The 23,361-nt window shown below is 48.2% G+C and overlaps 2 protein-coding genes across 3 annotated transcripts; one reads left to right on the forward strand and one right to left on the reverse strand.

The window, feature by feature from the left end:
• The first annotated feature begins 13,029 nt into the window (after positions 1 to 13,029).
• On the forward strand, positions 13,030 to 15,914 carry LOC123040619 (uncharacterized). Of its 2 annotated transcripts, XM_044463409.1 has the most exons (3): positions 13,030 to 13,576; positions 13,669 to 14,355; positions 15,554 to 15,914. In XM_044463409.1, exons 1-3 carry the CDS (start codon positions 13,123 to 13,125, stop codon positions 15,562 to 15,564), a joined length of 1,152 nt encoding a protein of 383 aa, XP_044319344.1. In that variant the 5' UTR covers positions 13,030 to 13,122; the 3' UTR covers positions 15,565 to 15,914. The 2 variants fall into 2 exon arrangements, with proteins under 2 accessions (XP_044319344.1, XP_044319343.1); XM_044463408.1 differs by having other exon boundaries at positions 13,669 to 15,914.
• Positions 15,915 to 17,312: 1,398 nt separating this feature from the next.
• On the reverse strand, positions 17,313 to 21,052 carry LOC123043675 (serine/threonine-protein kinase AtPK2/AtPK19). Its single transcript, XM_044466195.1, has 7 exons — positions 20,842 to 21,052; positions 18,860 to 19,807; positions 18,695 to 18,777; positions 18,493 to 18,613; positions 18,234 to 18,407; positions 18,036 to 18,140; positions 17,313 to 17,881 (listed from the first exon to the last, which is right to left on the reverse strand). The coding sequence occupies exons 2-7, from the start codon at positions 19,517 to 19,519 to the stop codon at positions 17,564 to 17,566; spliced, it is 1,461 nt and encodes a 486-aa protein (XP_044322130.1). The 5' UTR covers positions 19,520 to 19,807; positions 20,842 to 21,052; the 3' UTR covers positions 17,313 to 17,563.
• Between the last annotated feature and the right edge of the window lie 2,309 nt (positions 21,053 to 23,361).

The following is a 23,361-nucleotide window of genomic DNA, read 5'->3' on the forward strand; positions in this document are numbered from 1 at the left end:
AAGTTATTTTATTGGATCGAGTCTTTTATGAACACTTGATGTATGTCTTGCGTGGGATAACCGCGGTGACAATGGGTTATTCTATTGATCCACTTGATGTATGTTTTGGTGATCAACTTGCGGGTTTTCGTGACACTTGAGAACCTATGCGTAGGGGTTGGCACACGTTCTTGACTCTTCGGTAGTAGCTTTGGGGCACTCTTTGAAGTACTTTTATGTTGGTTGGATGAATCTGAGATTGTGTGATGCATATCGTATAATCATGCCCACGGATACTTGAGGTGACAATGGAGTATCTAGGTGACATTAGGGTTTTGGTTGATTTGTGTCTTAATGTGTTATTCTAGTACGAACTCTTTTATAGATCGATCCGAAAGAATAGCTTTGTGGTGGTTTCGTACCCGACCATAATCTCTACGTTTGTTCTCCGCTATTAGTGGCTTTGGAGTGACTCTTTGTCGCATGTTGAGGGCTTGTCATATGTTCTATCTATGTTATTATTGTTGAGAGAACTTACACTAGTGAAAGTATGAACCCTAGGCCTTGTTTCCTATCATTGCAATATTGTTTACGCTCACTTTTATCACTCGCTACCTTGCTGTTTTTATTATTTCAGATTACAAAAACCTATATCTACTATCTATTTTGCACTTGTATCTTCATCTCTTCGCCGAACTAGTGCACCTATACAATTTGTCATTGTATTGGGTGTGTTGAGGACACAAGAGACTCTTTGTTATTTGGTTGCAGGGTTGCTTGAGAGAGACCATCTTCATCCTACGCCTCCTACGGATTGATAAACCTTAGGTCATCCACTTGAGGGAAATTTGCTACTGTCCTACAAACCTATGCACTTGCAGGCCCAACAACGTCTATAAGAAGAAGGTTGTGTAGTAGACATCATGCCCCTCTACCGTTTACACCCCCGGTCATATTTTCGTAGTGCTTAGGCGAAGCCCTGCAGAGATAACTTCACCCTCACTCACCACACCGTCGTGTTGTCGGAACTCATCCACTACCTCGCCGTCTTGCTGGATCAAGAAGGCGCGGACGTCACGGAGCTGAACGTGTGCTGGACGCGGAGGTGCCATACGTTCGATACTCGATCGGTTGGATCACGAAGAAAGTCCGACTACATCAACCTCGTTGTGAAACGCTTCCGCTTACGGTCTACGAGGGTACGTAGACACACTCTCCCCTCTTGTTGCTATGCATCTCCTTGATAGATCTTGCGTGGGCGTAGGAATTTTTTTTGTTTTCATGCAACGTTCCCCAACAATAGCAACAACTTTATGTACTTCATTTGTATCCAATGACCGACCATGACCGCTTACAGAACCCCCAACTTCCGTCTATACTTCATATATATTTGCAATATCTAGATTGCAAATCGTACTTCTTGCTTGTTCTTCAATTCATTGCAAGGAATAAACTTTGGTGGTCAGGTTGATCGTTTCCGACATGGTCAATAACAACTCTGGAGTTGGTTTAGTGACTGCATAGGCACAATGGCATTGCATGTTGTAGTCGGATCATCAAAGTCGACTCCACCTAAATCAAAAGAGCACCTCACATCATAAGATCGGGATGCCGGGCAAGCCCGGGGCGCCAAGGATGGTGGCGGCGAGGCCTCGGTTGCCCTGCTTCTGCGTGGGGACCCCAGATCTGGAGCGGCGGCTCCATTGGCAAGGCATGGCCGGCTAGCAGCCGTGCGGGCGACGGGATCTGGTGGTCGTTGGCAACCGGCGGCGGCTTCTGCGGCGGCCGGTGCGCGCGATCTGGCGCCTCCCCCTCCTCCCTTGGCCGGCATGCGGGCCAGCCTGGTCAGGTTGCACTTCCTCTCGGTCGTCGGTTCTGTACAGGAGGTGCTGCTGGTGGCGGGGATCTAGTTCGGGCGAAATCCCTGGCCGGCCATGACCGGCCGCGCTGACGGCGACGCCTGAGGGCGCCGTTCCCCTCCTTGGAGGCGTCGGTATGGACTGACCTCCTCACTTCACCTTCCCCTAGGTCTCCGGGGCGAAAGCCCTAACTTTGTTGGGTGGCGGCGGCGCTCACGGCGTCGTTCCCTTCTTGAAGGCGCCGCTTTGGAACCTTGGGGTTGGTGGCGCTTGTGGGTGGTGGACGACGGCGGTGGTGCGGCCCAATCCTAGCATGGATTTACGTCCGTTGCTTGGAGATAGACTCGCGTAGATGGAGGTCGTCGGCTGGCGTCGTGGTGGCGTCAATGGCGGAGGACCTGCCAAGGCTCGCGTAGGTGGAGGTCGTCGTTTGGCGTCGTGGTGGCGTCGATGGCGGAGGACCTGCCAAGGTTGTCACCTCAATCTGCTCTGAAGATGGACCAGTGGAAGATGGCGGCGACGACATATGTGAGTGTGTCGGACCGGTTTGAGCCCCGGACCAGCAGATGGCTCGGTCGGGGCCTCCGGCTTTAGATGTTAGGCTTAGATGAGAGGCCTGGGTATGTGGCCCAGCTTGCACCCCTTCATCATTTGGATAGGAGTGGCGGCAAATGTTGCCAAGATGGCGGATTCAGACATATTGTTGTTCTACTTTGTAAGGTCCTCGACAATAATCAATAAAATGGCCGCATGCATCTCCCAGATGCAGAGGCCGGGAGTCATTCTCCTTTTCCAAAAAAAAACATAGTTGATGTATCAAGCAACATCCCATTCTACCCTCAAAAAGAAAAAGCAACATCCCATTCATATGTAGATTACCCGGAGACTCAAGTAGGAGAAGAACCGTTTGTTGCTCAAGTTGTTTGGTATAACTCTCGTCAATGATCCTACTTGAGTTGGGGGCATGTCATTATGGATATCATCGTCATTTGGGATTGAAGGCATGTCATTAGAGATGTATTCATCACTAATATATCGTACAATCAAACAACACAAGAATCATCGCTATCATGTTACTCCACAATCATGTGAGTCGCACATGCATGGGGTAGGGACGAGTTGTGGTAGCACTAAGGAGCGGCAATGGTAGAGAAAAAGAGGATCGACACAACACACGATGTGCATGAGAGAATAATGGAGAAGATGGAAGTTGAGACGACACGAATCAAGATGAGGTTGGAGATTGGTTTGGCCGAGAAATTAATCATTAACTACATTCAAAAACACAATAATCGATGCAGCGAGAAATGTGAGCAGAAACTAGCAGTGGCGGAGCGTGACCAACAAATGGGAGGGGGCGGGGGGGCGGGGGGTGCTCCATGTCAGATGAACAATTGACCATGTCATTAGTTCACAAATTGCCCATGTCATAGCACGGGGATTGAAGGGCACACCACATACGACTATCGACTGTCGACACTACAAAGTCCCCTTTTGACAGTATAAACATATTCTTTACCTTCTGTCACCATGACGAAACTTTTTTTTTAGTCATGATATATAGTCCTCTTTTTCCTCTCTTTTTTTTGAAGGGGTCCCCTTTTTCCTCTCAGCTGCATATGTTTTCCTGTTGTGTGTGATAGTCCAAAATGTAGTTTCTGTCCGCCAAAAAGAAAAGAAAATGGTGGTTATTATTAACAAAAAAAGGTTCAAAAAAGAAAGAACCGGGTGTCTTGAAAAGAAAAACTACTAACGCAAGAAACCACCCCACCCTCCAGCACACGCCTGCTTCTTGTGTTTGGAGTCGGCGGAGGCGTAAAGCGAACGAGAGGAACCCTAAGCCTAAGGAAGAAGAACGCCCAGAATCGCAAGGTACGCTCACCAAATCTACCGAAATTTCCACACCCGGTAGACTTCTCCTAACCTAATCCCCAATTATTTGCAGGCCGGCGGCGATGGCAGCGGTTCGATGCGCGGCGGGGAGGCTCGGTGGCTCCCTGTTCCAGCGAACTCAGACGGCGGTCACCTCACCTGCGATCGCGAAGGAGCGGCGCCGGCTCGTGCCACGGCTCATGCACACCAAGGCGCGGTATCTTAAACCAAAATTGTCATCTCTTACCTCTTTTTCGCAGCGCAAATACCTCACGACATCAAGGATCTAGTGAGCGATAAGCGTACTATTATTTGCAATCGAAACAGCAACTTGTTCTAAATTGGGTCTGTCTTCTATCAGAAACGAAGAGAGAAAGATTAGTTACCCAAAGTAGCATCAATGCATCATACTTATTTAACCTGATCTTTGGATAGCAGACAACATATGTAAGCGGAGTAGCATGTTAATTTCATCTACCACTTAACTTGTAGCAAGAGGACTGCAAAGCATATAATTAAGCAACCTTACTTCCTGGTTGATCTGAGGATGGCTTTTGCTCATCCCTGTAGAAATTAATAGCAACACATAATCTGCTTAATTTGCCTCTGCTCTTTTGGTATCTTGAATCATCACCTCTTCTGCTTGCTCCACTTCGTTGTACTAGTCAATAATTTACTCTATCCTAAGCACACTGGCGACTTGCTCAACCAGGAAGCCGTGAAATGCTTGCAAGAAGTTATTTCAAATAATCCATTGAACAGGGGCTCTTAATTAGCAACCAAACAGATATATTGGCTGCATCTGTATATTATAATGCATCATATGCATTCTTTATCGATATCGAACCTCAGCTGACAATAATATTCTTGTTATTACCAATCACAGTCAGCAATTACTTAATGATATAAAGTTGATCATAACTCATCTTTGTGTGTCCAGCCTTCTCGTGCAGACGTTATGCGCGAGATCCAGCAGAAGAAAGAGGAGCTGTATGACGTGATATCGAAGGCGATGGCTAGTGACTGGCGTAACATATGGCTACTACGGCATCTTGCTGTACAAGTCAATCCAAGACCACATGACTCACGATGGTACACTATCAAACGCATGCACATATGTAAATTATCTATCTATTTCTTCCATTCCAGTTTGGCATATAATCTCATCTGAGCTACCTGCAGGCGCCGGTTGAGCCGTGCAAGGAGGATTGACAATGTGGTAGAGACAGCTGGGGTTATTTCATTAACATGGATTCTTGCTACTTATTGGGTAGATAAGAAGCAAGTCCCGACTGTTAACGAGGAAAATCAGTGAATGCAACACTTTGTTTGACGGAGAATCAAAGATGGCGTCTGGATATCAGCTTGTTTTCAGTTTACGACCTGTTAGCCACTATGCCACCTTTGTGATCCTTTGTGACAGGGTATGTTATTATCTCCTTTTTTAGTAGCTTGCATGAAACCGGGTTATTCTGGCTGTTTGGCGGCTGCATGAATCAGGGTTCAGATAGGAGGTTGAGAAAGAAAGAGAGAAGCGCTCGGTGCTGCTGCTGCGTATCTGCTGCAGATTTATCGAGTAGCTGCTGATTGCTGAACGGATTTATCCAGGGAGTGGAGTGCTGCGTAGTAGCTTCTGATTGGTGAACCTGCTGCTTTGCTTCGTGTTTGGTGCTGCCCCCACTCCTCGAACTTCCAAGAAGGGAGAGATGCAAAGAGAGTGCTGGAAATGAAAAGTACTCCCTCTGTCCCATATAAGAACGTTTTTCAAACTGTTTTAGCTTGAAAAAACGTAGAACTGAGGGAGTAGAGTAGACAAGCAGTAAGCTGTAGAATATTTATTGATGATGTAAACTGCTATTAGCCCAAAATTAACTCATACGTTAAAATTAACCGTAACACTCCCTACTCAGTGGTTGATCTTGTGAGCATACTTCATCTATGTAAAGATTCCAACGGATTTGTCGTGCGGGTTGGTCGTGTGTCTTAGTGCCTCAACATTGGTCAAAACTCTAGATAGGTCTACCTTGCGAGCCGGCTCATTGCCGCAGCCAGTTTTGCACTATGGTTTTCCTTTCTTGTTTCTAGGTTTCACTTATTTAGGCGAATTGCTTCTCAAATCTTATGAGGTTAGAGGTTAGTTTCAGCTTGTGCAACATCAGTGTTCTAGAAGATGCACCAATCTAGAGAACAGAAACATGTTATGGTAGTACTACTATCAATCAATTTGTAATGACAGATATTGCAGTTGCTTTCTGTCTCCAACTTCTCATTGCCGCAAGTAAATGCAAGATGCAGAAGAATCGATATACATCATACACAGTGGTTCAGTGAATGAACTAGAGCTCGAGGGCGGCTTCAGGTCATGGAGGAACGGCGCGGGCCTGACGTAGGTGAACCCCGCGAAGTTGCCTTGCCCGCCGCTTGTGCCGAAATTGGCGATGCAGGTCAGGCCGGAAGCTCGGCTGGATCTCCCGGGCGTCCAGCTTCCTCCAGTTGATCGGCTTGAACCACTTTGTGCTTCTTTATCTCGTCGCTGCCGCCGGGTCCGGTTCCCAGCCGCTTGCCAGCTTCTTTGTGCAGCAACTGAAACATTGTTATTTTTTTTAGACAAAAACAAGCTGGAAAACATACCCTTTTCAGCAGCGAGTGAGCTTCACTAGTCAAAAACGGAGGAAGCTTCAACTTCTTCTTGCAAGCATCTGCTTGTAAGACAATAAGTTTTGGGGGAACCAGCACAACCCTCTAGGGGTGGCTTATCTCATTATATATAATGGATGTGTTACAATACGTACAATATACGTACATAAGTACAGAAGCTATACATAGTCTAACACCCTCCCTCAATCTTAGCCACTTTCTAAAGAACTGAGAAGGGTAAGATTGCGCCTACAAGCCTCAAACTGTGGCAGAGGTAAAGGCTTAGTGAAGATGTCTGCAAGTTGATCCTTAGATGAGATAAACTTGATCTGGAGTTGCTTCTGTGATACACGTTCCCGTACAAAGTGATAGTCAACTTCAATGTGTTTCGTTCGGGCATGAAATACTGGATTTGCAGAAAGGTATGTAGCACCGATGTTATCACACCAAAGAATAGGAGGCTGTGGTTGAGACAAACCCAACTCCTGAAGCAAAGACTGCACCCAAATAATCTCTGCAGTAGCATTAGCCACAGCCTTGTACTCAGCTTCAGTACTGCTACGTGACACAGTAGCCTGTTTCCGAGCACTCCAGGCGATCAAATTAGGGCCAAAGAATACTGCATAACCCCCCGTGGATCGCCTGTCATCTGGGCTACCAGCCCAATCTGCATCAGAGAAGGCCGAAAAGGACCCGAGAGGAAGTCGGCCGAATATGCATACCAAATGTCAGGGTGAACTGAACATAACGAAGAATGCGTTTAACAGCAGCCCAATGAGTATCTCTGGGAGCCTGAAGATACTGACAAACCCTGTTAACAGCATAAGAGATATCTGGTCTCGTGATCGTCAAGTACTGAAGTCCACCAACAATGCTCCTGTATTCTGTGGCATCCGCAGGAGACAAAAGCTCACCATCAACAGTTGTTATCTTGTCGGTAGACGACATGGGTGTGGTGGTCGGTTTGCACTTCAGCATGCCCGCTCTTTGTAACAACTCCAAGGAGTACTTCTTCTGCGTAAGGACAAGACCAGTAGCACGAGAAGTGACCTCAACTCCAAGAAAGTAGTGAAGCTTCCCAAGATCTTTGACCGCAAAATCAGCACCAAGAGAGCAGACAAGAGCATCAGCAGCATACTGAGAAGAGCTGACAAGGATAATATCATCGACATATACCAAAAGATACATAGTGACTTCTGGCTTCTGTAGAAGAAATAATGAAGTGTCAGCAGTGGACGGCACAAACCCATGAGCACGAAGGGCAGAGGCAAGGCGGGCATGCCAGGCACGAGGAGCTTGCTTCAAACCATATAGTGCTTTGGAGAGACGACAGATATAGTCAGGACGATCAGGATCAGAGAAACCAGGCGGCTGTTTCATATAAACCTCTTCCTCCAAAAATCCATGTAGAAAAGCATTCTGCACATCAAGTTGACGAAGTGACCAACCACGAGAAACAACAATGGAGAGAAGAAGCCGAATAGTGGTAGGCTTGACGACAGGACTGAAGGTGTCCTCATAGTCAAGACCATGGCGCTGCCGAAAACCGCGAGCAACAAGTCGCGCTTTGTAACGCTCAATAGATCCATCCGAATGCTTCTTCACTTTGAATACCCATTTTGAGTCAATAACATTTACCCGTGGTGGTGGAGGGACGAGAGTCCATGTCTTGTTACGAAGAAGAGCATGAAACTCCTGCTCCATAGCCTCTCGCCAATGTGGAATGTGCAGGGCAGCCTGATATGAGCGAGGCTCAGAAGATGGATCCGTAACAGCAGCAGCCAAACAAGCAGCCAACCAAGCAACCGTACCATCCTTACGTTCCTTAGGTTTGAAAATGCCACTGCGACTGCGTGTATGTGGTCGGGACACATGAACCACCGAGGTCGACGGAGCAGCCTGCAACGGGCTGGAGGACGGCGACGTTGACGAGTCAGCCGGTGACGAGGAGCCAGACACAGTAGCCTCGGGCTCGGTCGGCGAAGAAGGCCGGCCCACCGGCGAAACCGGCAGAGCAGACGAAGCAGCTGGCGACGCCGGCGTCACAGACCGGGCCGATGGCGAGCCCGGCATAGTGGGCCGTGGCGCGGCCGGTGTCGCGGGCCGATCCGCGGATGAAGGCGACGTGAGGACGGCGTCGCGGACCCGAGCTGCAGGCGAAGATGGCGTGACGGGCCGAGCCGCGGGCGAAGACGGCGTGACAGGCCGAGCCGCTGAAGACTCGGCGGCCGCTGGCGTAGCAGACCGAGCAGTGGAGATGCTCGGCGCGACGGGCTCGTCGGGTGACCATGCATGGGCACGCGAATCGATGCCATGCAACATAGGGCAATCGACGTGCCCATCAGAAGGCGGCGATGATGATGGTGAATCCTCCAACAGCTCCAAACGAGCCCCACATCCGGTTCCTGCATCATGGTTAGGTAACAGCAAAGGAGAGTATGCAACATCATCAAATTGGTCAGAAGCAACAGAGGATGAATGCAGAGATGGTGGTTCGACAGTGGACACAGGAAGTTTGGCAAAGGGAAAAACATGCTCATCAAACACGACGTCCCGAGATATATAGATACGATTAGTGGGAACATGAAGACATTTGTAACCTTTATGAAAAGAGCTATAGCCAAGAAAAACACACTTCTTAGAACGAAACTCAAGCTTGCGCTTATTATATGGACGAAGATGCGGCCAGCAAGCACACCCAAATACCTTGAAAAAGGTATAATCAGGTTGTTCATTAAGGAGAACCTCAATGGGAGTCTTCATGTTTAAAACACGAGTGGGAGTACGGTTGATGAGAAAGCATGCAGTGGTGAAAGCATCACTCCAAAACCGAAACGGAACAGATGCATGGGCCAAAAGAGTAAGACCAGCTTCAACAATATGACGATGCTTACGTTCGACTGAACCATTTTGCTGATGTGTATGTGGACATGCTAAACGATGAGCTATCCCAAGCGACTGAAAGAAGGAGTTGAGGTTGCGATACTCGCCCCCCCCCAGTCCGACTGGACATGAACAATTTTGTGCTTGAGAAGACGTTCAACATGTTTTTGAAACTGAACAAAAATATCAAACACATCAGATTTGCGTTTAATAAGGTAAAGCCAGGTAAAGCCACTATAAGCATCAACGAAACTGATATAGTAATTATGACCACTGACAGAAGTCTGAGCAGGACCCCATACATCTGAAAACACAAGTTCTAAAGGATGTTTCACCTCACGACTGGACTCCAAAAAAGGAAGTTGATGACTCTTCCCCTGCTGACAAGCATCACACACTGCTACATCTTTATTACTAGACAAACTAGGAAGCTCATGACGACGCAAAATATGACGGACAATAGGTGTGGCCGGGTGACCAAGACGAGCATGCCACTGTGACGGAGAGACCCGAACTCCACTGAAAACACGGGCGACGCCAGGATGCTCCAGACGGTAGAGGCCCTGGCACAACCGCCCACTAAGAAGAATGTCCCTCGTGCCTCGATCCTTAATAAAAAGATCAAAATGGTGAAATTCACAAAGCACATTATTATCACGTGTGAGTTTAGGAACTGAAAGAAGATTACGGGTCACAGATGGAACTCGAAGAACATTGCGAAGCTGAAGACTCCTATTGGCATGTCTAGTGAGAAGAGATGCTTGACCAATATAAGAGATGTGCATACCTGCTCCATTGGCGGTGTGGATCTTGTCGGAGCCATGATAGGATTCACGAGTGTGAAGCTTCCCATCTCGCTGGTCAGATGCTCTGTCACCCCAGAGTCCATGTACCAGTGTGGATCGATGGAGTAGGACTGAGTGTGTCCCTGGTGCTTCTGCGGCGCGGGACGATCAGCCATGGCGACCTGACGGGCATTGTTGCGTGTATCTTTGCCGTCATTGCCAAGACCAAGGAAGCTTCGCTGGAAGCGCTTATGACACTTGGAGGCCCAGTGCCCATCGCGGCCACAAAGCTGGCACACACGTGGACCGCCAGCCCCCGGTAAGGTCGCAGTAGGTGGGGGGGCCGAGGCGGGTGACGGTGGCAGCCCCAAGGGAGACCGGGGTGATGAAGAAGAGCGGCCACCCTTGGTGGCGGCGTTGGCCGAGAGGGAGCCAGTGCCCCTGGAGCGGCGAGTCTCGACCCGTTGCTCAGTGAGAAGGAGCCGAGAGAAAACCTCGTGTGCCAGCATGGGTGTCGAGTTGCCCCGCTCGTTGATGATCTCGACTAAGGCATCATACTCCTCATCAAGACCATTGACAATAAACGAGTTGAACTCGGAGTCGGTGAGGGGCTGTCCAATGGAGGCCAATGTGTCGGCAAGGCCCTTGACCTTGTTGTAGAACTCAGTGGCCGTGGAGTCAAGCTTCTGACACTCTCCAAGCTGACGACGGAGTGCAGAGACACGAGCCTGGGACTGCGCGGCAAAGGTGCGCTCAAGGATGGTCCAGGCCTCATGAGACGTCTTCGCGAAGACAACAAGGCCGGCAACTGCCGGCGAGAGCGACCCCTGGATGGAGGACAGGTTCGCCTGGTCCTGCCCCGTCCAGACGCGATGGGCCGGATTATAGACCGGACCGTGCACGCTGTCTACCAGCGCGGGTGGGCAGGGAAGCGATCCGTCGACGTAGCCTAGCAGGTAGTGACTCCCCAAGAGCGGGAGAACCTGCGCACGCCAGAAGATGTAGTTGTCTGCGGAGAGCTTGATGGTGATGAGATGACCGAAGTGAAACGGCGACGGCGAAGACGATCCCATCGAGGGGGCTGCCTGGGGTGCAAACACCATGGAGGCAGCCGGAGGCACCGAAGCCGATGCGGGAGGAGGCGGGACCGCAGCCAGGGCGGATGCCGCAAAGCTCGCGGCCGGTGCGGACGCCGCAAGGCCCGCGGCCGGGGCGGACGCCGCCAACCCCGCCAGCGGGGCGGTGTGATCCGCTTGCGGCAGGAGCGGCGGGACAACGCCCGCGGAGTCCGCAGCGGACGGCGGCGCCGCGGTGTGGACCACGAGGTCGCGCCCAAGCGAGGGCGCCGGCGGCGTAGAGTAGACGGAGCCGATGCTCCTGGTCCCGATCGGAGCCGGAACGGCGACGGCATCGAGCGGGAGGTTGAGCAGAGCCGCAAGAGAGGCCGGGAGGAACCCCGCAGCAGTGGAACCGGTGGTGGCGGCACTCGACATGGCGGCGGTGAAGGCGGCGGCGGCTGCGGCGGCGGTGCGGGTATTAGGGTTTGGAAGCGGAAGCGATCGTAACCTAGCGTGATACCATGTAAGACAATAAGTTTTGGGGGAACCAGCACAACCCTCTAGGGGTGGCTTATCTCATTATATATAATGGATGTGTTACAATACGTACAATATACGTACATAAGTACAGAAGCTATACATAGTCTAACACTGCTGAACTTTGTCTTTTTCTTTTTTCTTTTCGAAAAACATCCAATCTATTCATCTTCAATCATAAGAGTACAATGAACACCAGAAATAATAAAAATTGCATTCAAATCCGTAGACCACTTAGCGGCGACTACAAACACTGAAACGAGACGAAGGCGCGCCGCCGTCATCGCCCCTTCCTTGCCGTATTCGGGCAAAACCTGTTGTAGTAGACAGTCGGAAAGTTGTCGTGCTAAGACCCAATAGGACCATCGCACTATAACGGTAACCGCGGCCGATGAAGAGTAGCGTAGATCGGAAGGATCCAACCTGAAGACACACGAACGACGAACATATCCGAACAAATCCACCAAGGACAAATCCGTCGGAGACACACCTTCACACGCTCACCGACGATGCTAGATGCACCAGCGGAACGGGGGCTAGAGAGGGAGAACCTTCTTCCATATTCAGGGAGTCGTCATTGTCTCGTCTTCCTGAGCAGGACACGAATCCTAACAAATCACTAAAGCACGTCTAAAAACAGAGCCCTCCACCGGCAAGAGTCGGGATCCACCGCGCCCCTATGGCCCTAAGGCCACCGGAGACGAGGCGGGCCGGCGGGAGGCAGAGAAATCCTAATTAGGGAGGAGGCGGCTGGGTTAAGAGTGTCTTTCGTCCATTGCTAAACTTTGTCTCTATTCCCGACAAACAGGGGCTGCCAAGAGTAGGAACTATAAGCGACGACACGTTTGCATAAAATAAATCTCCGACGATAAGCTTGACATCCCATGCAAATATGCAACTCAACTTGCCCGTTAGCATTTCAAATAGAAAAATCGATTGATATGGAGATGGGCTTATGACCGAGGCACTGACACTACGATTTGGTCTTATTTTGGCAACTATAATTGGGCGTAATCGTATAAAGGTGAACTCCGACAACATCGGAGTAATAGAGACAATGAATAATGGAGGTCGCCCTTACGGTTATCGGCGGCAGTTTTTGATGATATTTACGTGTGATTTTTCGCATATTATTTTTGAACATGCTCCTAGAAAGACTAATTGTACCGCCCATGGTTTAACCAAATTAGTTAGAAGTAAGATGAGTATGGGGTGGATGAAAGATTCCACCCACAGAAAATGTTGATACTCTTGTAAAAGATATTATGGTGATTACCTTACAATAAAGATTGATATACAGTAAAAAAACGCCTTTGAAAATCATCATGCAGCAGATGATTTTTTTGAAAAAAAAAAACAAAGAGAGATTTTGCATGTGTTTGAGGGCGTGGGGAGTTTGTACATTTGCCAAAAGGCCCATCAAAATGTCCAAATTCCAGTCGTAACCGCTGCCTTCCTCTTCCCCAAATCCCGTGCTAACCCAAAATAGGGTTTCTCGCCACCGGCAGCGGGATGGGCCGCAACTCAGCGGAGCACCGCCGTCAGTGCCATCCGCGGCTGCATGCCCCCGAGGATACGGCCTCGCTGCCGATCCCCGACGAGCTCCTCGCTGAAATCTTCGTTCGCCTGCCCACCCCAGCCGACCTCGTCCGCGCCTCCGCCGCCTGCGTCTCCTTCCGCCGCGTCGTGGCCGACCGCTACTTCCTCAGGCAGTTCCGCAAGCTCCACGCCCCGCCCCTCCTCGGCTTCCTCGGTCCGCACACCGGCTTCGACCCCGCCGAGCCGCCTCACCCCTCCGCGTCTGCGGCCAGCGCCATCGCCCTCGCCGCCGACTTCTCCTTCTCGTTCCTTCCGGCCCCCGACCCCGCTCACCACTGGGTTGTCTGGGACGTCCGCGACGGCCGGGTACTCCTCCGCGGAATGCCCCTGGAACAGAGACGGTGGTGTGCGACCCTTTGCACCGGAGGTACCTCATGCTTCCCTCAATCCCTGACGACCTTGCAGCTAGCGTGGAGGGGCCACGCCCACATTCATGCGAGATTTTCCTTGTTCCTGAAGGCGGCGATGAGGACGATGAGCCAACAACAACCGCTGAAGAGACGGCATTCAGGGTGATCTGGATGGGGCACTGTGAAGATAAGCTCATCACCTATGTCTTTTCTTCCAGCACCAGACAATGGCAAGCCATTCGATCCCTTACCTGGACCGATTTGTCAGCTGGCTCGCTATCATCGACAGAGACGGCACCCTTCTGCCGGCGCCAATACGCGTATGGCTGCTTTTACTGGCTGCCAAATTCCAAGCACACAATAAAAATGTTGGTGCTCAACACCCGTAAGATGGAGTTCTCCGTTGCTGAACCCCCAACCGAACCCAAAGTTTGTTACAGACATATAACCATGGTGGAGGCAGGAGAAGGCAGGCCTGGGCTGGTTGTCCTTACATACGGCCCACGTGGCCACATTTATACCATTTGGAGAAACAATAATGGGAGTTCCCGCCAATGGCAAAAGGATAAGGTAATCCCACCCTCACCGGGATCTGGGTACGTGCTCAGACAGTCGATGGGGACACATTTGCTTTTGAATCACTGGGGATGCTCATCCTTCGACGAAGAGTTATGCACGGACTTGCGCACGTTGGACATGAAGACGTTACAGATTGAGAGAGTGTGTGCTTCCACAGTGCAAAGCTTCGCATATAGCAACCATCCACCATCGTTGTCGTCACTGACAATATCAAATGGTAAACTCTCTGTTGCTTGCTCTTCATTCTCCTCACATATAGCTTGTCTGATGCTTGGTAGTTGGCTATGTTCACTGATTCTCATTTACACGTCTCGTAGTTGTTAATTCTTTTGTGCTTGTGATAGAGCTGATCGATCAGGCTTAGGAACATTATTGTGATTTGTTTGTTAGTCTGTCCTAAATGCTACTTTAATAGGACACAAGAAAAGATGTTGAACATGACGAGTACCATTTTGGAGGCATCATGGATTCATAAAAAACGCTAGAGCACGATTATCATTTTGGCGAAAATTGTTGTCGTCGTCAAGCTAATCTAGAAGGAATACAAGTCTAAAATTATTTTCACTTCCGGATTGTTTCAACTTGGAAACAATCGTTGCAGGTAGCAGGAGTTTATTTATCTCTTTTGATAGATATAATGAGACAGAGAAGTCGCGTTTTGTTCATCTTTACACCTACAAATCCATTTATCATAATGACTCCAGATAAATATAAGCAGGCATAGCTGGTATGGTTGCAAATAAACACCCAAGCAATTTCTACCACTAATGCATCTCCTGTGTATATTGTGAGTATAATTGAAGGGGCGAGCTTGATTAATTTCTCGAGGGTGTTGCCATGCAAATAGCGAAAATTGACTGTCAAGATAAATTAGATGCAGGGCAACCATGTTTTTACATAGTTTAAAGTTTTGAACTTGTTGCCTATCGTTCAAGGCGCATGCTGAATGCAAGTAGTTTTTTGATTGTCACTACATAGACCTGAGTTTCTATTCCTAGAAACTTGGTACGCTACTAGGTAATTTATTAAGTCCTGCACGAGAAGCCACCATTTCTTTTATGACTTCTAAGTTCTGCTGTGATCATTTCTAAATGATTGCATGCCTTTGTGTTGTTATGTATTTACTCTTGTGCTGCAAATTACAATGTTAAAAAAACAAAATTGAATGTTTGAGGTCAATACTGCTAACTGGAACATTGGGGAAAAGAGTTCCAGACGATTTTCCATGCATCATGTTGTGTTGTTTGGTTCAAGACCTTAATATTTTATCTCAGCTATTCTGCTAGCTTCTTCATGTGTTTCCTCCTAAGTAATTTTCCAACTTGTTACCCAATATAAAGACCAAGGTTTATTCCTTTTAGCTAACAAGTTTCTGAAGATCTGAACTTTTGGTGTGCATAATTTCGACAAATCAGACGGTTATTGAGGAGGAGGTAATGGAACAAGGCGCGGAGACGCTGTAAGCTGAAGGGCGCGTAGATGGCCATCACGATGAGAGTACTGCCGATCATGCGGATGCTGGAGGTCAGGCTGATGTGTTGAGGGTTGGAGATGGTGCCTATTAAGGCTGTGCTGTAACTTGAAAATAGGCTCGTGGTATGTATGTAGTAGGGTGCTTTTGCTTGTAATATGGTATGTATGTGTTGATGGTGTGACTGCTACATAAGGTGGTGAGAGCATAATAGATGTTTATTTTCTGTGCAATTAGTATGCTGATTAAGGCTCTGTACTAGTGTCCGTCAAAAAAATTAGTGAGGTATTTGGAATTAATGTAAAAAGGCAAGATGTTTTGTTAAAAGTCAATTTGCTCTGTTCTGCTAAATTGTGTTGAATCAGGTTGCTAGTTTATTTGAATATCAATACGTTGTTTCACAAATCAGAGCCAAGCTCCGATGACAGTAGTAGTGTGTGTTTTGAATGTGCATCGTGTCTTCAGAGAGATGCCATTTTACCTATCTTGTTTTAGAACGCTCAGGCCATGCTTTGTGCTGGTGACATACAGATTATGATAATCGAGCTTTTCTAGCATGTTTTTGCCTATTCAACATGGCTGCCTGGAGGACTTTCCCTACCCTATTAGGTAATTTTTTAATTCCTGCAAGACTATTTCAAGTGCAAGGAACTTGAACCGGAAAAAAGAGAGGCACTTTTCCTACCTTTTCGCGTTAACGGGGAGCAGTCAGGTAAGGAACTGGAAACCCGCTAACCTTACTTTCAGAAAAACTAGGAAGTACTGAAACTGACCCTATTTAAGATCTTGAATTTCATTCAAACTTAGGCCGTTTTGAATTGGCATAGCTTGACCTGTGAACTCTCAGCGAAGGTACCGTTTCTTTTTATGGCTCTGAAGTTTTCCATGATCCATGTATTCCAGCCTGTACTGGGATGCACAACGAGAAACACATGAAAGCAAGTATTTGATGTTATTAGACAAAAGTGCCGTTTCTTTTTATGGCTCCTAAGTTTTCCATGACTCACACCCCCTTATCTTCACCTGCGTTTGTTTGGGCCATGAATTCCAACCTGTAGTTTAATTCACAGCGAGAAACGCATTAAAGCAAGTATTTGATGTTATTGATATTTCTGTTGAGGTCAATATTATTATGTCAGTACGGCAGTAGGCAAGAAGATTCTGGAGGTTGATTCTCCATGTGTTGTACTCCCTCCGTTCCTAAATATTTGTCTTTTTAGATATTTCAAATAGACTATTACATACGGATGTATATGGACATATTTTAGAGTGTAGATTCACTCATTTTGCTCCGTATGTAGTCACTTGTTGAAATCTCTAGAAAGACAAGTATTTAGGAATGGAGGAAGTATGTGCTTCGATTTGAGCCCTGGTATGGTCTAAATGCTGTCCAAATGGTTCTGGGAAACTTTTGAGAGATCCATGTATCGATAGGACTGTGGGTAGGAAGAGTTATGAAGGTTCATTCTCCAGCAAATTCTGAAACAATTCCACAAATTGAAGCGCAGATATATAACCAATCTGGGAAACTTTCAGCTAACGGGAACCATTGGTTTGAGATTCATGCTTCTGAACGTTTAGCTTCAAAATTTGACTGAATTTTAACAGAAATTTCAAAGTTTCCAAACATATTACAAAAAAATCCCAGAAACTGAAGAATGCATAGATGATTAATCTGAGAAAGTTTCAGCTCACGTCGATCATTGGTTTCAGAAATTCATGCTTCTCAACTTTCAGCTTCAAAATCTGACTGGATTTGGTTAGTACTCTACCAATCCGTACTGACAGATATTGTTAGTTGCTTTCTGTCTCCAACTTTCTCATTGCCGCACGTAATGCAAGATGCAGAAGAATCGATATACATCATACAAGCCATAGAACACAGTAGTTCAGTGAATAAACTAGATCAAAATTGCGCGCACCCGTTTCGGGTGCACTGAGCGAGTCTTACAACCTAGCTAGAGCTCGAGGGCGGCTTCAGGTCATGGAGGAACGGCGCGGGCCTGACGTAGGTGAACCCCGCGAAGTTGCCTTGCCCGCCGCCGGCGGTGACGGGGGTGGCGGCCGGGGAGTCCAGCACGGGCGTGTTGTTCCAGCACACGTCGAAGTTGGCGATGCAGGTCAGGCCAGCGTCGTCGGGCCGGAAGCTCGGCTTGATCTCCCGGGCGTCCAGCTTCCTCCAGTTGATCGGCTTGAACCACTTGTGCCTCTTTATCTCGTCGCTGCCGCCGGGTCCGGTTCCCAGCCGCTTGCCGGCTTCTTTGTGCAGCAACTGCAATATTGTTTTTTTTTCAGATAAAATAGTTAAGCTGCCAATTTGCTCCCATGCTGTTTTTGTTTTGTTTGGAAAGACCTCTACATGGTACTATATGTGCTATGAGTTACTCCTACAAGAATAATGAAATCAAACAAGCCGGAAAACGTACTCCTTTCAGCAGCGAGTGGGCTTCGCTAGTCAAAAACGGAGGAAGCTTCAACTTCTCCTTCACTATCTTCTGCTGAACTTTGTCTCTGTTCCCGACAAACGGGGGCTGCAAAGAGTAGGAAGTTATAAGCCATGACACGTCTGCACAGAAAACCTCTCGGATGATAAGCTTGACATCCCATGCAAATATGCAACTCACCTTGCCCGTCAGCATTTCAAACAGGAGGATTCCTACACTCCACCAATCTGCGGCCTTATCATGCCCCTGGCCCTGAATAATTTCAGGGGCCATATACTCGACAGTGCCACACATCGAGTTTGATCGGGTGTTCTCACGGAATTCTTTCGCAAGGCCAAAGTCAGTTAGCATGGCCTATAACAGCGGCACAAGCAAATAGATGTCAGATGACTGAAGACGAGACAAAACGGGATTGTTGGCTGCAACAAAGAATTCTTACATGGCCTTCAGCATCCAATAGGATGTTCTCGGGCTTAAGATCTCTATGCATAATCCCATTAGCATGGAGGTGGGCTACAGCAGATATAATCTCAGCCGTATAGATTCGTGCAAGTTCCTCCCTGTTAATATGAAAGGGTTTAGTTTAAAGGCATGTGCAGCTATCTTTTGGCAAACAAAATTACTAACAAGTGAAACAGCACCTAAATAATCCTTGCTTGTAGAGCTGAAAGAAGAGATGCCCCCCGTTTACGAAGTCCAGGACAAGGTAAAGTCGATATTTGGTCTGCACAGGCAAACTGTTTGAATATTTGTACCAAGATATGAACGCCAACGTAGAGATGACAATATGTATACAAATGACCTACCTGAAAGGAGTACCTCAGCTGCACTACATAAGGATGGTCAACTTTTGTCAGTATGTCTCTTTCAGCTTTCATGTACTCGGAATGGTTTTTCTCCAGTATCTTGTCCTTCCTCATAACTTTCATTGCATATATTTCTGAAGTACCCTTCTTTCTCACCTGAAAGACTTTGCCAAATGCCCCTTGGCCTACAAGCTTCAAGATTTCAAAGTCATCAAGCCCAACACCCTCATCCTCAGTCACGGCATCACCAAACTCTTCATCACTGAACTGCTCTAGGTTAAGTTCCTTTTCTTCTGTGGTGTGGCCTACAAGTTCTGATGATCCATCTGCTATGTTTAGAGTGAGCTTGCCAAGTCCCAAAGAGCAGCTAACAAGTGATGATGGACCAACAAGAGAATGTGACCGCTTGAAGATGACCGCAGGATCATTATAAACCTCCTCAGGGGACTCAACGGGAGCTGCAGGGCTCTCTGGATCAACAACACAAAGTTCTGTTGCTGTCTCGACTGGACTGGAACCAAAAACATCAGAGAAATCATATTCAGCATTTTCAGAGGAGACAACACCCGGGGGGTCCATGGGGAGAATTGTCTTTGTAGTAAAGAGCTTGGGTCCTTGTGCAAGCTTTACTGCCAGAGAGGATGTCTGAGAAAAAACCATCTATCAAAGGCCAATGCAGCCGAGTATGGCAGCTCCAGGGCAAGTCTCAACTTACTGAAACTAATGACTCATTCTACATTGCATTCTCAAGTAGGCTCGCTCCACAATTTCCAAGGATGTAAAATGATGTACTGCTGTGAACAGAGAGGCCTTGAACAAGTTGAAGTTTCCACTATGAATTGCCCAAGTACCCTGCGAAAAGGCGGATCAAAACGATGCTGCTGTTCCCTGCTGAATATGACTTGCTTGATGCCAGTGTTGTTCTTCCTGGACTCGTGAAGCAGAAATCTAAAACGGACACAGAACAGATAAATCGTCAGTCTCATCTAGTATTGGAAGAAATCTAAAAAGGAAAGCAACATTTGCAGGACAAGTATTGGATAGGGATACCCTGTGCAAACGACCAATATCTTCTGTAGGGGAATCTATAAGAACATGGTACAAACGGTTACTGTCAGTTCTAAGAATATTTGTCTTGCTAGGATTTAAACCTTCACTGACACCAGAAGCAATCATGTGTTGCAGGAAAACTGTCTCTCGACATCGACAAAACTAAAGGACAATCAGTTGACTACTGGCAGGATCTCAGTTCGCATCACCGACTGTCAGCACCTCTCACTGGCCTCATTTGAATCTCCCACACAGCAATCAGCAAGGAAGAAGCCAGCAGATGACTCTGCGGCTTCATCATTTACAGAAATCTAAGCTGCATCACTGCATCATCAGCAGTTCGAGCATCTTGCACGCCCTCAAACATCCTGAACAGTGTGCATAGTGTACTAAACTCCTAGCACAGGGAACCTAAAGCTTTGCGATCTAGCAATGAGATAAGATTTCTAGAAAGTTACTTCCAGTGGATTCTTAGAGCACAAAGGCATACTACGTGCTTTCTAAAAGCAGGACAGTGTGCCTTTAGACCAAAATTGTACTTCCAAATTCTAGCATCCTAGCCACGCTATGTTCAACACCTCGAAATCAGCTCTAACATCGGCATTCTTTTGCTTGATAACCAATGGATTCCCGACATAGATCGAACTCCACCACACTAACACGGAGAGACTAAAAGACACGCTCCTCTTTCCCCGCTCGAGCTCGACCAAATCGAGATCGTTGCAAGGAAGCAATCGCCGTTAGAAACCACAAGATCCTCACTGGGAAGCGAGAAAGTGAACCAATCCAGCGGATAAACCCAGATCGAGGAGCCGAAGCGCGGGATCAATCTATCTGCTCTCTCTCACTTCCCGCGAGCGCTGCGTCCGCAGTAAATCGTAATTCAGATAAGAGGTGGGGTCAAGACGCGGGGTGCGGGTGCGGGAGCTCACCTTCCGTGGTTTGCGGGTTCCGCCGAGGTGCGAGCGGTGCCGTCGACGCCCCGGCGAGCTACGCTCCCGGCGGACGGGCGCGGCGGGGGGCGAGGGGCGCGGTTGGTGGAGCGAAGTGTGCGGGTCTGGACTCTGGAGGAGGAGGGGAAAGGCGAGGGGCGACGGTGGGACACACAGCGCGGGCGCCGCGTCCGGTCAACTAACCACACGGGCTGGGGGCCTGGGTGAGGCCCACTTCCAGTGGGTGGTTAGTTATGGTCAGATTAGCCGCGCCGCCGGGTAGGTCCCTCGTGTAAGGGGGAAACAAGGATTTCCCGCGAATTGGATACGCTTGAGTTGTCACTGCCAACATGGGTAAAGCAAAAGCATATCCATTGTCTCGAATTCCAGCCGTTGGATCTGAGACAAGTGAACCACAATTGAGCACCCCCCCCCCCTCTCCCCGCAACCGCACACGACTGCCTACGATGTTGCCACTTGCCCTCTCCTCGCATCGTAATGGCGCGCTCGTTTACAATTTCTCACCTCCTCTGTCTTTGACACGTATGCAGACACACCTACAGCATAGTCTTCAGGGGTAGTCTCCGTGGCTTTCACTCATCTGTAAGGCCTACCAAGATGATTTCATCCTCTACCGTGTGCGCCTACCAACCGATCACCAGGGTGATGTCGAAGTCTAGCTCTCATTTGTGTGAGTGAGTTGTAATGTGCTCGTGAGCTTAGGTTTTCTCATCTCACTTGTGTGTGCGCTATGTACATAAAACCTTGCCTCTGAAAGCCTTACATATCTGATTTACGTGGCACAGGAAAGACCATTGTAACTTTTATAAGTTATTATATAGTACTTAAATTTTGGATAGGAACTAGCATGGAGGTAACATAAAACATAAAACCTTTAATCACCCATGTAGAATCTCATCCAATCTAAGCCAGACATGGCCAATCCGCCCCCCCCCCTAAACTTCCACGAACACGCCCACGGACGCGACCACATACTATGCCGGACGACCCCTCATATTGGTTGTCGGACAGGCACACTCCTCAAACTGAAACCCTCAAATTCATGCATATCCATGCACGTCCATGATACACATGAATATCACACGTAAATAACAAATCATTGGTAGCAAAAATACATAGTTCGAACATGAAAACAGTGCATTTCATTAGCTTTTGTTGTGGGTCCACATATGCCCTATACGATCATTGGATTATTATGTGTGCATCTGAATATCTTGAAGATTCTGATGCATTTGTAGAAAATTGATAAGCTGACCTTCGTCTTGTTGTTCCGGGATGTTGACTTGTTCTCCAGGTTTGCTAAAATCATGGGTTCGGGCTACCCCTTCACCTCATCCTTGGCAATCATATTCTAGGAGATGACACAACATGTCATTAGCTGTCATAGAGTCTCTAATTCCCACATCATTGCAACTCCATGAACAATTCCCCTACGAGCTTGGAGTACCCCGAATGCCTTCTCCACATCCTTCCTATCTACTTCTTGCATTGTTGCAAAGTGGATTTGTTTGTTTCCGCGGGGATTAGATATGGTCTTCACAAATGCCGCCCACTGAGGATAGAAACCATCGGCAAGGTAGTTCCTGTCGGATTCAGGGCTCCGCGGACCCAAGAAAGGTTTGAACTCTGGGGCGTGTGCGAAGAATTCAACCTCTCCGGCTAACCAACACGTCGCTCTACAGCCTTGCTCGAGGAACAGGAAAGAAGATGAACACGACAGTTTTACCCAGGTTCGGGCCATCTTGCGGTGTAAGACCCTACTCCTGCTTTGTGGTGGATTAGCCTCGCAAGGGGCTGAGGATGAACAAGTACAAGAGATGAACAACCTCACGAGGTCTGCTTTGGTGAGGAAATGAGTCGAGAGGTTCGGATCGACCGGATCCCCCTCTATGGTCGTGACTGAGGGAGTCCTGGATTAGGGGGTATCCGGACAGCCGGATTATATACTTTGTCCGGACTATTGGATCGTGAAGATACAAGACTCAAGACTCCGTCCCGTGTCCGGATGGGACTCTCCTTTGCGTGGAAGACAAGCTTGGCGATTCGGATATTATATTTCCTTCTTTGTAACCAACTCCAGGTAAACCCTAGCCCCCTCCGGTGTCTATATAAACCGGAGGGTTTAGTCCTTAGAGGGACGATCACAATCATAATCATCATAGGCTAGCTTCTAGGGTTTAGCCTCTACGATCTCGTGGTAGATCAACTTTTGTACTACTCATATCATCAATATCAATCAAGCAGGAAGTAGGGTTTTACCTCCATCGAGAGGGCCCGAACCTGGGTAAAACATTCTGTCCCTTGCCTCCTGTTACCATCAGCCTTAGACGCACAGATCGGGACCCCCTACCCGAGATCCGCCGGTTTTGACAGACATTGGTGCTTTCATTGAGAGTTCCTCTGTGTCGTTGCTGCAAGGCCTGATGGATCCTTCAATCATCAACAATAACGCGGTCCAGGGTGAGACTTTTCTCCCCAGACAGATCTTCGTGTTCGGCG

The sequence above is a fragment of the Triticum aestivum genome, chromosome 2B, assembly GCF_018294505.1.
Source record: "Triticum aestivum cultivar Chinese Spring chromosome 2B, IWGSC CS RefSeq v2.1, whole genome shotgun sequence".
In the NCBI taxonomy this organism is placed as follows: Eukaryota; Viridiplantae; Streptophyta; class Magnoliopsida; order Poales; family Poaceae; genus Triticum; species Triticum aestivum.

Excerpts from the sequence above, each read along its gene's own strand:
- LOC123040619 (XM_044463408.1), top strand. The coding sequence starts at position 13,123 with ATGGGCCGCAACTCAGCGGAGCACCGCCGTCAGTGCCATCCGCGGCTG. Across the intron at positions 13,577-13,668 it reads TGCGACCCTTTGCACCGGAG|GCGGCGATGAGGACGATGAG; the intron begins GTACCTCATGCT and ends TTGTTCCTGAAG.
- LOC123043675 (XM_044466195.1), bottom strand. The coding sequence starts at position 19,519 with ATGGTTTTTTCTCAGACATCCTCTCTGGCAGTAAAGCTTGCACAAGGA. Across the intron at positions 18,778-18,859 it reads AGCTGAGGTACTCCTTTCAG|ACCAAATATCGACTTTACCT; the intron begins GTAGGTCATTTG and ends TTGCCTGTGCAG. Across the intron at positions 18,141-18,233 it reads TTGAAATGCTGACGGGCAAG|CCCCCGTTTGTCGGGAACAG; the intron begins GTGAGTTGCATA and ends TACTCTTTGCAG.